The sequence below is a fragment of the Opisthocomus hoazin genome, chromosome 2 (assembly GCF_030867145.1).
Source record: "Opisthocomus hoazin isolate bOpiHoa1 chromosome 2, bOpiHoa1.hap1, whole genome shotgun sequence".
In the NCBI taxonomy this organism is placed as follows: domain Eukaryota; kingdom Metazoa; phylum Chordata; class Aves; order Opisthocomiformes; family Opisthocomidae; genus Opisthocomus; species Opisthocomus hoazin.
The window spans coordinates 38,237,867-38,251,197 of NC_134415.1; the positions used below are offsets into that span (position 1 = coordinate 38,237,867).

General features: G+C 47.0%; 1 protein-coding gene across 1 annotated transcript; it reads left to right on the forward strand.

Annotated features, from left to right (window-relative positions):
* Positions 1–266: 266 nt before the first annotated feature.
* Positions 267–6,024, forward strand: CST7 (cystatin F). Its single transcript, XM_009939940.2, has 4 exons — positions 267–345; positions 4,681–4,853; positions 5,137–5,253; positions 5,737–6,024. The coding sequence occupies exons 1-4, from the start codon at positions 270–272 to the stop codon at positions 5,812–5,814; spliced, it is 444 nt and encodes a 147-aa protein (XP_009938242.1). The 5' UTR covers positions 267–269; the 3' UTR covers positions 5,815–6,024.
* The last annotated feature ends 7,307 nt before the right edge of the window (positions 6,025–13,331 follow it).

Sequence of the window (13,331 nt, forward strand, 5' to 3'; positions counted from 1 at the left end):
GCCCCTGTGGATCACGAAGCAAGAGTCCCTGGTCTGATGCAGGACTGGCACTGCCATCACCAAGCCAGAGGTTGGTGAGGAGGATCTGAGGTACGTGGTCATCGGCAGGAGACAAAGTCTGCATCAGAGCTGCAATGATTCAGGGGGGTTTAGGGTGCATTTTTTCTTTCCTCCTAGCCAATAAGAGCACCCAGCGAGGAACATTTCCCCTGCAGGAAGGAGGGCGGTCACTCCTCTCGCTGGCGGGCTTCTCTTCTGAAGGGGTGGAGATGGCAGTGAACTTCCCCTGCAGCTTCGCCGCGCTTTGCTGCTTAGCGCTCTGGGGCTTCACCAGGACATCAGATGGTAAGAGTGGAAAATAAGTTCTGTTTTCGTTGTGCTTTAGGTCTTGTGAGTGCTGCTTTCTAATGCACTGGTAAATGACAGCCCTTCTCCAACTGCCGCCCGTGCTGGCTCAGCACTGCAGGGTTCAGACTGCAGCTGAAAATCCAACTGCTTAAAAGAATTTCTCCCCTTGTAGTGAACCACGTTATCCAGGGACATCATCTCAGGATTTTCAAGTCAACTTTTGGTTTTAACTTATTAGTCGGTGTTTAAACTCTGCATGACCTTGATTATTAAATCTAAAGACTGTAGGTAACAATTTGACTGCTAAGTACAGATGGGCACTTGAGTGCCGATTAGCTGACTTTAATGAAACACTACTCCGTATCGTTTCTTTCTTTGCTGAGCAAGGAAACTCTCTTGATTGCAGCTGGCCTTAAATCTTTAGAATGGGAGCTGCAGACAGGAGTGTTCTCTCTCTGAAGGTTTTAGCTCTACTTCAGTCTTACTTTGGCTCCCACACACGGAAAGTACGAATGCACTCAGGGATGGCGTTTGGTTAGCCAGTAGCTTTTTGTTTCGGCTGTGGTTTCCTTTGGGGGTTGCAGAGGCATGCAGGAACTCTGCTGTGTCTTAAATGTAAAGATAAAGTTAGCCTTGCTCCTAGTAACGGGGAGGAGGTTTTGAAAGCACTTGATGGGACAAAAACAAGCAACCTGTTGTAATCTGCCTGTTTGCTTCACTGCAGGCAAGGAGAGAGCATCCCCAGGATTGCTCTCATACTGCAGGAACAGGGCCACCAAATTATTCCTTAACGAGGAAAGCACAAGCAAGGGCCTCTTAATACGACATTCAACTCATCTCTGCAAGAACAGCACTCTCTTGCTTAATAACGGGCAGTTGCCAGTTAACTCAGGGGAAGAAAAGAGCGCACAGCGTTCTCCTCTGCCATCTACCCTACCACCGTCTGGCAGGAGGAAGAGGAGAAGGGCCAGATTCTTCCCCTCTCTCTTCACATTTCCAAACCCAGAAGCAAGGATGGGGTCTGAAATACAAATGCTCTGGCCCTAAGCATCTCCCTGTAGAGCAGTAAGAGCTGTTTTCCCAGGTCATGAGATCACACCCTCTGGGCCTCTGAGTATTATACATGCCTGGCCAGGTGGTGCAGTGCCTCTGCTCCCACCCAAGGGACGACAAGTGTTTCACCAATACTGGTAATGTCTGCACTGTTAAACTGACCCTCTGGGCCACTCTGCTTTGCTCTTGGAGTGGGGCCATCACCTTACACACATTCAGCTTTTTAAGGTAATGGCCCTCAAGAGGGTCCCCAGGGAATAAGCAGTTAAGAAAGGCTGCAATGGGGAAAATCAGAACTACAGGTGCCTCGCACCAGAGAGTATCTGGGTTTTGGAAATACAGTGGTGCGAACTATTCCAAACAGCAAAAGTGATTTCAGCCCAGTGTGTGCGCCGTGCAACCTTGAATGAGAACCAAAGCACATAAAGAAAAACAAATCCTAGCCTTGAGGAATCCGGGTCACCACGGGAAAACAGGGGGGTAAAGTTCTCCCACCAGGGCTCAGGAGATTTTATATCCACTTTGCTCTGATAGGAGTCATTCCCAACAGCAAGTTGCAATGGGTGAAGGAGGTAAAATGCCCAGTACCCTTTGGTGAAAGCTGGGGCAAAATACACTAGACTACCATCTGCCTACAACACACGGTATATTTCCAGCCTGCTACCTTTCTACAACACATGGTCCAGCTTGCTAGACTGTGAGCCTGCCTCTCCAGACGTTACATTTCAGAGGCCTTGCCATGAGTGACACTACTGGATCTACCAGGCACTGGAGTTAGGAATAACGGCACTTTGGGCTCTGCCTCTTGCTTTGAGGAACATACTCAGTTTTCTTCCCATACACACGGTGTGACTTCAGCCAGCCTCACTCACCCTGCCACCCCGTGCCTAAAAACGACGTCACCATGACTCAAGAGATGTTGAGGGCTGTTAAGCCACAAAGGGACTTTGTGCTAAGATTGATAAAGCCTGCAGTTGTCTTCTCCTACTACATAGGACAGCATCTGCTGTCAACATCCCCACCACTACCACATCTGACTTTCCAACAGCCACAAGAGCATAGATTCAAGCAAGGTCTGGAGAGCAGCCAGATGAGCCCAAGCCAGTGACCTGCTCTCAGCCTGGCAGGCTGTCTCAGTTGTTAGGTGAGCTCAGGAAAAAGCTTGTTCCTATCAGCTACAGAGTTGGTATCGATGGCACGGGAAAGAGCACGGCACCCCTGAGGAAGAGGACAGCTGGCCTTATGGGCAAGGACCAAAACAAGGCCCTGCTTTGCCCCAGGGTTCCTTTCTGGCTTCAGGCAGGTCCTGCAAGGCCCTCTTGAATCACTTGTGGGTCCCACCACCTTTACCCCCTGGCAGAGTCCCTGTTCAGGACAAGATAACAAACAGATGCTTTGGAAAGTCTTACCCATGAGCTGACTGCTGGATAAGACGTGCTGCCTGAGAAACACCTTCAGCCCTAGGCTGCATGGTTGTGAGTCTCTGACTCTTCAATCCCACCCTTGCTGCAGTGGGAAAATATTACCCCTTAGGGAATAGTCTCAGGAACTACAAGTGGAATCTGGGCTGTTCAGTGAAAAAAACACCGTGAGGTTGCTCGGCACTGGCTGCACGCCCAGTCCCAAAATAGACCAGAGACATGGGACAGGAAAGCTTGTCACCTCCACACCAGACACAAAGCCAGTCGCAGAACAGCTGCACCTTTCAGACACACACCGCCCAGGTCTCTCTGCTCCCACCTGCTGGACAACACTGGGGTCATTAAGGTAGCTGGTGTATCAGCCAGGAAGAGGTGTGAATTTGGACATCCTGGGGTTGAGGAACTGGGTCCCTCCTTTGCAGGTCAACGCTCTAATCCGTGAGCAGTGTTACAAGGGGGTGCAGCCATTACCGCCTACACAGGAGGGTGAGACAAAGTAACTAGGGCATATACAAGTAACCTGAAAGTTGAATTTTTGCCGCCCCGTGTGCCAATGGTGGCATGTAACGCTGGGGTTTGGGGGTTTTTTAAAATAGATTCTGGGTCACCAGGTTGCCCCTCTCTTCCACTTTGGAGTTTCTCAGTAGAAACTGGCTAAAATACATAGTCTATGCTCTCTGCTCGGCTGTTAGTGAGAGATCTAGCTGTGAAAAAAAGTTGGAGGTGATAAAAAGCTTGACTTTCACAGCAAATCTAGTACAAGCTCTGTATGCACATTTGTGTGCACGTGCAGGCTCACTGCCTACACACACACAGAGTGCAAACTCCAAGGGCCGCCTCCTGCACTGGCAGGTCCCGGCATCAGCAGTGGCTGCACATCAGCTTGCACAGGCTGAGGATTTCTTCCTCTTGTTTGTATTTCAGATGAGGAAAAAACAGCAGGGAAGTTAAGCGTAAAGGGGAGGAAATACTGGTATTAACTGTAAGTTTTGAGCTTCTTTTAAATTATTGAAAAAACAAGCAGGGCATGAGGAAATTATCCACAGAACCAAGTAAGAAAACGTAGCAATAAGGACTGTGTGGAAAGAAATGCTCAAACTTGAAAGCCCCCCCTGCCATCTCCATTTCCTACACACCTTGCTCCTCCACTTCATGGCTTTGATAACAAGATGGCCCTTGGCATTTGGGTCAGGGCAACAGCACGTCAGCACCCAAAGCAGCCCGTTCTCCAGGACAGTGCGGAGCTAGTTGCAAGTGCTGCCCCAGGCCCTTCCCTGCCTAGCTGGAGAACAGGGACACCCTCTCCTTTGTCAGCATGTAGAGAGAGGGCATCTTCCCCCCACCTTTATCACCACCTAAATCCCCTTAAAACAGACACCTCAAGATGCCATCAAAGAATTAAAGGGAGGTGGGAAAGACTTATATCTGCAAGTCAAACTTGGCCTGCCAACTAAGAGCAGCAGGGCTCTGCCAGCCAGTGTTTGAGAAGTTATCAAAAATTATACTGTATTCTGAGCAATGTGATCTACTTTACAGCAAGATTAAAAGTTGGGCCTTCTATGAGCCAGGAGTCGTACCAGAGAGATTTTAAACAATACTCATGATACCCCGGCTTCTTCTAAGTTAGAGCTCTGCTATCACTTCTAGCGGCGTCTTTTTCTGTCACTTCATCGCACAGGATTGTTTCACCATTTCAAACACATGAAGGAAAATTACTCTGAAATGGATGTGAGCAGAGTCCTTCTTCAGCACAGGTGCATGGGACAAGTAAGAAGGTTTAGCATTGTTTCAGAAGGCTGAAGCTCCCACTGTTGCAGGCACCTGATGTGTTTTGCATTCATTTTTTCTGTTGTTTCAGCTACATATGTACCACCACCTCATTCGACTGTGAACCCCGGCTTCCCTGTCCCGATGAACACCGACAATCCTGGCGTTCGCAAGGCAGCTCGCTTTGGGGTTTACAGATACAACAACAGTTCCAATGACCTCTTTCTGTTTAAGGAATCACAGATAAACAAAGCCATGGTACAGGTAAGCAGAGCCCAGACTTCTACTGGTCCTCCCAAACCATTTACCAATTAACCCTCCTACAGAGCACCCAAGACATGGGAGCCCTGATCCTCCTCAGGACTGCTGTGCGTGCCCGAAGATAAACAGCACATGTCCCTCTATCCCATTCAACTGCTGCATGGGAGGGCTCCACCACCCTAGTAACTCAACATAACACACTTCTATCCACACCACCACACACAATTCACAGATGTAGCATTCGACTCCTAGCTAAAATCTTGGCATCCCTTATTACTATCTCTAGATTGTCAGAGGACTGAAATACATGCTCCACGTGGAAATTGGACGCACCGTGTGTGAGAAGAGGGAACACTCCAACCTAGACAGCTGTCACTTCCAGAGGAAAAAAATCCTGCAACAGGTATGTGTCACATTACTTTGGGATACCCAGTAACTGCAGGTGAACCTTGGCCATCTCTAGCTGTGTAGTCACCTTCAGACCAGCTCTGCCATGTCCCCACAGATGTACAAGACTCCTCTGTGCAGAGCCAGCTGGGGCAAGGCAGGGTTATCAGTACAAGCAGCATAGTACTTCTCATGAGTCCAGGGCCAGCTCCTGTCCACAAGGAGTTGAACCAGACATTGCCACCTAGCTCATATTCCTGGATAAATGAGTGAAACTGTGCAGAAATAAGAGTATGTGGTAAATAGAGAGATTTCCTGGGTGGGGGAAATCCTTTCAGGGGCTTTCCCACTAAGATACAATTGCTTAGCAAAAAGTACTTTTCCTAGAATAAAGGGGGGCAGACAAAAAGATGTTCGCTCCTACTCCATCATGGCCCACAATGCTGAGAACAACCATCAGCCACCTGAACTTCATCACCAATTCCCCTTTTACTTGCAGATGCTAAGATGCTATTTTGAGGTCTGGATAACGCCTTGGTTACATAAAGCATCTGTCGCCGTTGCTCGCTGTCACTGAGTCACCTTTCCACATGAGAGCCGGACTTGCAGGGGATCTACCACCACGACCTTTTCCTTGCCTGGACTGCTGAGGCCAAAACTGAAGTGGGGAACAGCTGTACAGAATCGCCACTGAGCTTTTCTCTCAAAGCATATGGCTGTTTTTCTCCCTTAGAAAGTTGCTCAAAATCTGAGTGACAAAGAGGAGACCTGCCTTAACTGAATGTATTGCTATCCAGTCATGTATCTGTTTTTCCAAAACTAAACTGCAGATGAGAGCATGTTGTCATTCATTCAGTAGAGAGCCATCCACCCTCTTGCTGAATTTCCAAGGAGCGTGAACACACCCAGGAAGCTCTGTTGGACTTGCTTTACTCTGTGATGAATCTTCATGCAGCTATGATGTAAACAAGTCTAAACCACGGCACAAGTGGCTACAATACTAAGGAAAGCTTTACAACAATTACATATTTTGCCTGGGGATACACACACACAAAGTCTTCAGAGCATCCAGTGCTAGAGAAAAGGTTAGACATATCTGTCAGAAATGTGTGAGGTAGAGTTGTTCTTTCTTCAAGACAAGAGTATGGATAAGGCTGTCTTGAAACACACCCACAACCCAGAAATTACACAGCTTTTGATTAAAGTAGAAGCACTAGTTAGACTAACCAGTACATGATTGCAAATGCCAAGACAAATAAACCCAAACATACTCCCACAGCACAGTTTTGCTGAGGTTAAAGCAGGTAGTTTCATTCAGGTCAATATAAGACTTTCAATCTCTGGCTGACCATAGCTTATATTGAAGTTTAGTAGAATGATGGTCTTCTCCAGGTGGGCATCCACCATTCCTTCAGCCTTCACCCTTCATGCATGGGCAGATCATTGCTTACACTGGACTAAAGCCTTTATTTTGGATTTGGGTAACTGCTCCTCTAAAACAGCAAAAAATTCTGGGCCCATGTTCAGTCATACACAGAGCAGCACTTCGAAATGATAGGGCCCTGATCTAAGCTATGAAAAACACTATTTCCACAAACATCCCTTTTCTTCTGATAGTTGTTGCCTTTCTGCAGCAATACTGCAACTCATATTAGCAGTGACACTTGCACTTTCAGCCTTTATAACAACCATTCAGTCAAGAAAGGCTCCAGGCCAAGGTCCAGGGATCTTAAGACAGATGGATCTATTAACAGCATAACTGAGGTCTCTGCTCCAAGTAGTCCCAAAGCAAACCTTTGCAGGCTGTGCTAGTCTAAACTTCTGCTTCAGAAGCAGTTCAAATTCAGCATACACTGCCAGAGAGACAGCTATGTTTCATCTTATCTTTGAGGGCAGCAGTCTCTTAGCTGGATAAGGTTGTCAGCTCCAGGCAGATCCACGTTTCTCCCTTCAGCCAGCAGGACAGCCTGGTGCTCAGTGACAGGTTTCATCGGCCTTTCGACGTGCCACAGTGGGGCAAGAAGGCAGCACACAATCAGTTCAGGTCTGCGCAGAGATCCATACAGGCAGTAAGCGCACCACAGAACAGTCTCCCACGTGTGGCCCTTCAAACCCCTGGCATAATGGGCTTCATCTCAGTCTCCTCACTGACTCAATTCCCCATTTGTCAAAGGAACAAAAGTAAAAGCCAGGTGAACCTGGCATCATGCAGGCTGACAAACCCAACATACGCTTGCTGCTCTCTCAAGACAAATGCAGCAAGATCATACAGACCCCTCTATCCAAACAGGCTTGTTTGGAAGCATGTTTTACATGAAACTGTTGCCAGCGTTTACTGCAACACAGATGAGCTCATTGCAACCAACACAGTAGGAAAGGAGACAAGCACCTTCTGAGAAAGACAGATTAGCCTTATGTTTACAGTTGCAGCAAAGTGTTTGGTGTAACATTACAACAAGAAAGGCACACTGGAATAGCAGCATCGATCATCCCCCCCACAGGTAACGGAATTCTCATAAGCACCAAAGAAAGCAGCAGAGCTAAAGTCAACTGAGCTCTGTGTACCACCCCAGAGAACTTTGTTCAAGAAGCATTTGGACAATTAAAGAGTCTTGCATCAGGAGAACACTGCTAGCACAGACCTGAAGTACTGCAGCTAAGTACCATTTAATCACAACGACATGCAGCAGTCAAAAAAGCCCATGTCGCTGTTCTCTGCATTTTTGCTAGAATTTACAACAAGGTTAACTGTTCACCAGTTCACTCCAGGGAGTTCATACCCTTGCAGAGCTTGCTGAAGCTCTGACATCTATTCCAGGCTACCAAGGCAATTAAATAAAAATAAATATTTCTAGTGAAGATTTAGGGCACAAGGAGAGAACAGGAAGCTGTTCCTGCCAGTCCCAGGTGCTGAAGAAAAAAATGAGCAATTCCAGCAGTGACACTAAGAGCTTCTGGGACAACCAAAGCTAGTGCTTCAGAGGTATGGGTTCACACAGGAGTGCTACAAACAAGCTGAACAGGTGGCTTCATTGAGCTTCAGAGCTCTCTCTCCAGTATGCTGGAAGAAGTGAGCTCAGTGTACGATATACTTTCTTGGCTCACATGCTTATGAGGATACTTAGCCTCACCTGAACCAGAGGTCCCTAGCAGTCTGCCACATGGAGGGACCAGCTGCACACTGAGGAGACCTCCACACACACAGCGCTACTCAAACCAAGCCAGCCTGCATTTCACCAGAGCTTTGCTGTGCCCAGCGATCCTCAGACAGAGATCTGCATTTGCTCAAAAGCCTTGCTATGCAAGTATTTCCTCTCACACTCCTACTTTTTAAATTGCATAGGAAACAAACTGCCTGCCACCAAAATACACGGCATTGCTGACTGACAGACTTTGCATTCTCTTCACATCAGCAGCACATTCAGGACCTGGAAGGCCTTTCTACAACAGTTGTACCCAATTTCACAACCTGACTGACTTCCAGGACCCACTGACAGCTGGGGGAGTCATGAACACAGCTGCACAGAACCAAGACAAGGTTAACTGGCAGCAGCTAGATAAGGAGAATTCTGCTGGCTGGGAGGAAAAAACTTGTATATGGCTAACTACAATCACCTACCGCTAAGTTTTTCAGTCCCTACATCAAACAGAGCAGCAAAATGAGCTGCTCCATGTGCTTATACTTTTACAGCACCCAGTTTTCTAAGCAAGTTAGATGAGCACGTCCAAGTGTCAGCATCATCAGATCTCTGTTGTGATCACTGATCAGACAGATCCAGGAGCTTAGGAGGTCATTATCTCATCTGCAAAGTTTACTGCCACAAAGCAGAGACAGATTTAAAGGAATCGGATTTATCCCAAGGCTTTGCAATCACTTTCATCAGTCATTTACACTGAGATACCAACCTTTGCATAAAAGCATCAGCGGTATACATGAGTTATCTTCCAACAACTCTACTACAGGGGAAGTTTGCACCAGAAAGAGGACAGGGCAGTTGGCTGTGGAACAGCATTTAAAATAGCTTCCGCAAAATCTTCTTGAAATTTGTGCCCTACAGAAACATCTGTTCCACCAACACAGCAAAACAAAATACATCCTTAAAATGCACAGCTGTGGTATACTTCAGCTCAGTTCCTTTTCCTTAGGCTGTTTTACTGCAGGGCTTTATGCTAATGCAAACACATCCCGAAGTTCTTCAGGAGACCAGGCACTGTTCCCATAGTCCCATAGTCTGTCCCAAAAGAAGCTTGAGTAAGACACACACAAAGCACCCTCAGGCTCTTCTGGGAGTTGTGCAGAGAGGGCTTCCTCCCTTCTTCGCAAGCCACAGCCCCCGTCTCCTGCCACCAAGAAACAATCTTGCCATGACAAGATCTTTAGATACTGCTGTAAATGCTCCTGCTTCTTCCAGTGTGGGTGATGTGTCCACGCTAGAGAAGAGCCAGCCTCAGAGCTGCAAAGGTGTCATGTTCTTGCACTGACACCATCAATCAGAGTGAGCCGTTTTTTTTCCAAGTCCAACTTGTTCCACCTTTCCCCATTGCTCAAGGCAGATGTGTTGCCATCCACCTGAAAACTTAACATGCCATTGATTCACACTTCTGTGGAAGCAGAATGAGCCCATAAAAGCAGTCTTCACAGAAGCACCAAGAGTTCATGGCAGTTTTTTTTGTTCCACAGGCATTTTAATGCTGCTGCATTACTCTGCAAGTATTGCATTTGAGGATCTAAGAGCACCTGAGGTTCTATGAAAATACTATTCTTCAGCACCCCTTATGCTTAGTAATGAAAGAGCTGTGTGTCAGTCAACCTGTTTCACCTGGGTTCTACAGCAGACCACTCCACTTTTCCATACAAAGTATGGACTATCAGGATCCAGCACAGCACCAGGAATGGGAGCCAATACCATCTGAGCTCAGGAAAGGCATTCCTTTCAGCCTCTGCAGACTTTGGGTCTCCTTGGACTGGAGGTATACAGACCCTGCATTCAGATACATGCCATAAGATCCTTAAACTGCACAATGACACCTCTACCTGGTACTGCAGTTCCACCCTGGTCCCCTGCCAATGTTGCAGCCATCATGGCAGTAATTGACCTCCTTTCAATTTTAGTGGCCATGGAGGCATCAGCAGTCTTGGGTCAGACATTTCTCTCACTAGGAAGCATCAAGTATACTGACTTTCTCCTAGACGTTGGTGCCTCACATGCCACCATCCCACTCTGCTTCAGCTTGAGCTCTATCTTGCAGGGCACAGCACCAAAAAACCTTGCAGACAACAAGTCACTATCAAAACACAGGAGACAGGCACGTCACCTCCCTCTGAGGAAAAGACTGACCCAAATTTATGTCCAGCTAAAATGAAATGTTAAGGTTCTTATGACAAATGAAATACCAATGGCCTGGTTAAGCAGGCTGTCACCATGCAAAGTTTGTTGCTCAGACTGATATTAAGTTGTGCCACCTACCACAGTTTAGATTTGGTGCTTTACAGACCTCAGTGGTCTTTATTTTTTTTAAGGGAACTGTTGATTGTCTGGACCTGTACCCAGGGAACTCTCTCTGTTTGTAGAGGCTGAACAGACAGGCCTTATTCATTCTGAGAAATTAAACTGAGAAGAACTGCACACTCTATCCAAAGGCTTAACCTTTAGACAAACTCATTTAGACTGACAGCTATTCGACTACTTTCCAATGGAGCACAGACAAGAACAATGAAAAATTTCTACTGCCCAGGGCAGACACAATGACAGGCAGGGCAAGACATCAGAAACCATAAAGACTGGTACAGGCACAAATTCCTGCTTGCCTCTGAACCCTACTCCCAGAATTCACCTCCTGCCCTCAGTGCAGAGCCTGCCTTTTGTCTGCCTGCAGTTATTCCTAATGTGGCTGTAGCTAAAGGCCCACTCTGCACAGCTGGAGAGGTCTGGCCAGCAAAGAATCTGCACCACCAGTCAGAAAGGAGTAGTGGCTGAACTCCTATGAGACCCCAGGGCCAAAGGATTCAGGTGCCCAAAGCATCAACTCAGCTTCCTGCTACAGCACTAGCCTTCATCACTGACTTGCTGGATTTTACAGGGCTCCCATAGGGAAGACTGTGCAGACAGCTCCAACATCTTCACGGTGTCCAGTCTCCTTTCCGGACAGTAGCACTTGGCAGAACAACCCTCCCTGCTGCCACAGGATTAAGAGAAGAGCTCAGAGGGCAACAGCCCCAGTGAATAAAGGCATTAACTCTCTTCGTGTTACGGGAAGCTGCTTCTGTGCTTCAGTTCCACCATGATTAACCATTTCTAGTTTTCTCACACCTGCCCCTGAGATACTTATAACTGGCCACTGTCTGACAGTTTGGACTAGACCACCGAAAAGTCACACCAGACAAAGCCACACTCTACTAGATACCTCTCATATTTGGCATTCTCTTCTCCCCTTCCCAAGAAGGGCAAGTTATTCACATGACCTCTGTGTGTGCTGTACTTGCTACAGAGCTCAGAGAGAACTAAAACAGACTCAAGAACTTTTTGGTGGGATCACAGGATCATCAGTGTACTGTTAGTGTCCAACAGTAGCCAGGAAGGAGTGATGGGGTGGAAGAGTAGAAGGATCAGACCGAAAAACTCTCAAGAGACAACTCTTCGTGAGTCTTATACCCCTTGAGCATCAGCAGCACTACAACTTATTTTCTTTCACACTTCATAACTTCAGGGACCACATCTTAAAAGAGAATTAGTCACACAAAAGCCATCACACTTGGCATGCCAAAACAGATGAGGTCTACTACATTACAAAAGACAGCACAAGTTACTCAGTTGGATACCTTGGCAAATTAATCACTAGAAGTAACTATGTAACAACAGGCAAAGCTGTGCTTGCCCCAGGGCTACCAAAGCACCAGTATGAAACAAACCCCACAACAGACTTGCTTTGCAACCTCAATTTAAGATCCTATCAACTTCAACTTTCATATCCCACCAGAATGGGACAAATAGCTGCGAAGGCTGACAGAGCAATGCTAACCAACTGTTGTCTAAACAGCCTATCCTGTGCTGGGTTTTCTGAGAAAGAGACATTGCATGTCCGGTGCTCAGCCCTTCTTCAGGGTTCCTGCAGCAACAAGTCTGTCCCTCCCCAACCCCCTCCCCCCAGCAGGTCATGCCTCTCCAGCCTTTCAATTTTATCATAGTGTCACTCCATCACTGTCCACAAATTAAGATAGGACTCAGCTGGACCAAAGGTCAGATCCTTCAGCAACTCACCTGCTAGGCTTCTTTTGCCTCCAGTAACCACCACGCCAAGCAAAAGGGCTTGGGGCCCCTGGCCTGCACAGGAACAAGCCAGCCTGACCCAGCAACCAAGAGCTACTTGCCACAGGACTGCTGCGGCCTGGTAGTAACACAGAACAAGGTGACAGAAGCACTGACAGAAAATAATCACTTTCATCTGCATATCCCTCCACTAATAAAGACAAGCGTAGAAGGGCAATCAAAGCAGACAACATTTTTAACATCATCTTCCCCTTCTCTGGTGCTTTTCATTACCTATCAAGCAAATATTGTTTCCTTTTCAAAGGTGAGGAAATTGAGCAATAGCGTAAGTTTATGTTTGACTATCACCCAGTGGCAGAAAAAGAGAAAGCAGGAGAATCTTCAATCTCAAAGCATGAATCAATCCACTAAATCACACAGCTGCTGAAGTAACCTCTTTAGTTCTTCAAGATGCAAAACCTTGTATTCAGAACGTAACAACACAGCCTTTCCTTCGTAGTGGTTTACAGAAAAGCATTCTCTGGATTTACCAGGCAGAGTATCTGTTATGGTTTACTTTCTCTATTTCCTCTGGAGATGCCAGAAAGCATCCATGAGCTACTACCGCATTTCAAGATTTCCCACCAAAGCTAGATTACTAGATTTTACACGGGCCCTTTCAGTCCACATCCATCCTCAGATGCCAACCTTGCCGAAATCTTTACCAGTTCTCCATAAAAAGCATGCTGAAGAGGATTCCTCTTCCCTCCCACTTCTCTCAGGAATGGCCACCTACAACATGAACAGGAGACCTACAGGACCTGGCAAACACGGAAGAAATACTACA

Excerpts from the sequence above, each read along its gene's own strand:
- CST7 (XM_009939940.2), top strand. The coding sequence starts at position 270 with ATGGCAGTGAACTTCCCCTGCAGCTTCGCCGCGCTTTGCTGCTTAGCG. Across the intron at positions 4,854-5,136 it reads TAAACAAAGCCATGGTACAG|ATTGTCAGAGGACTGAAATA; the intron begins GTAAGCAGAGCC and ends TACTATCTCTAG. Across the intron at positions 5,254-5,736 it reads GGAAAAAAATCCTGCAACAG|ATGCTAAGATGCTATTTTGA; the intron begins GTATGTGTCACA and ends TTTTACTTGCAG.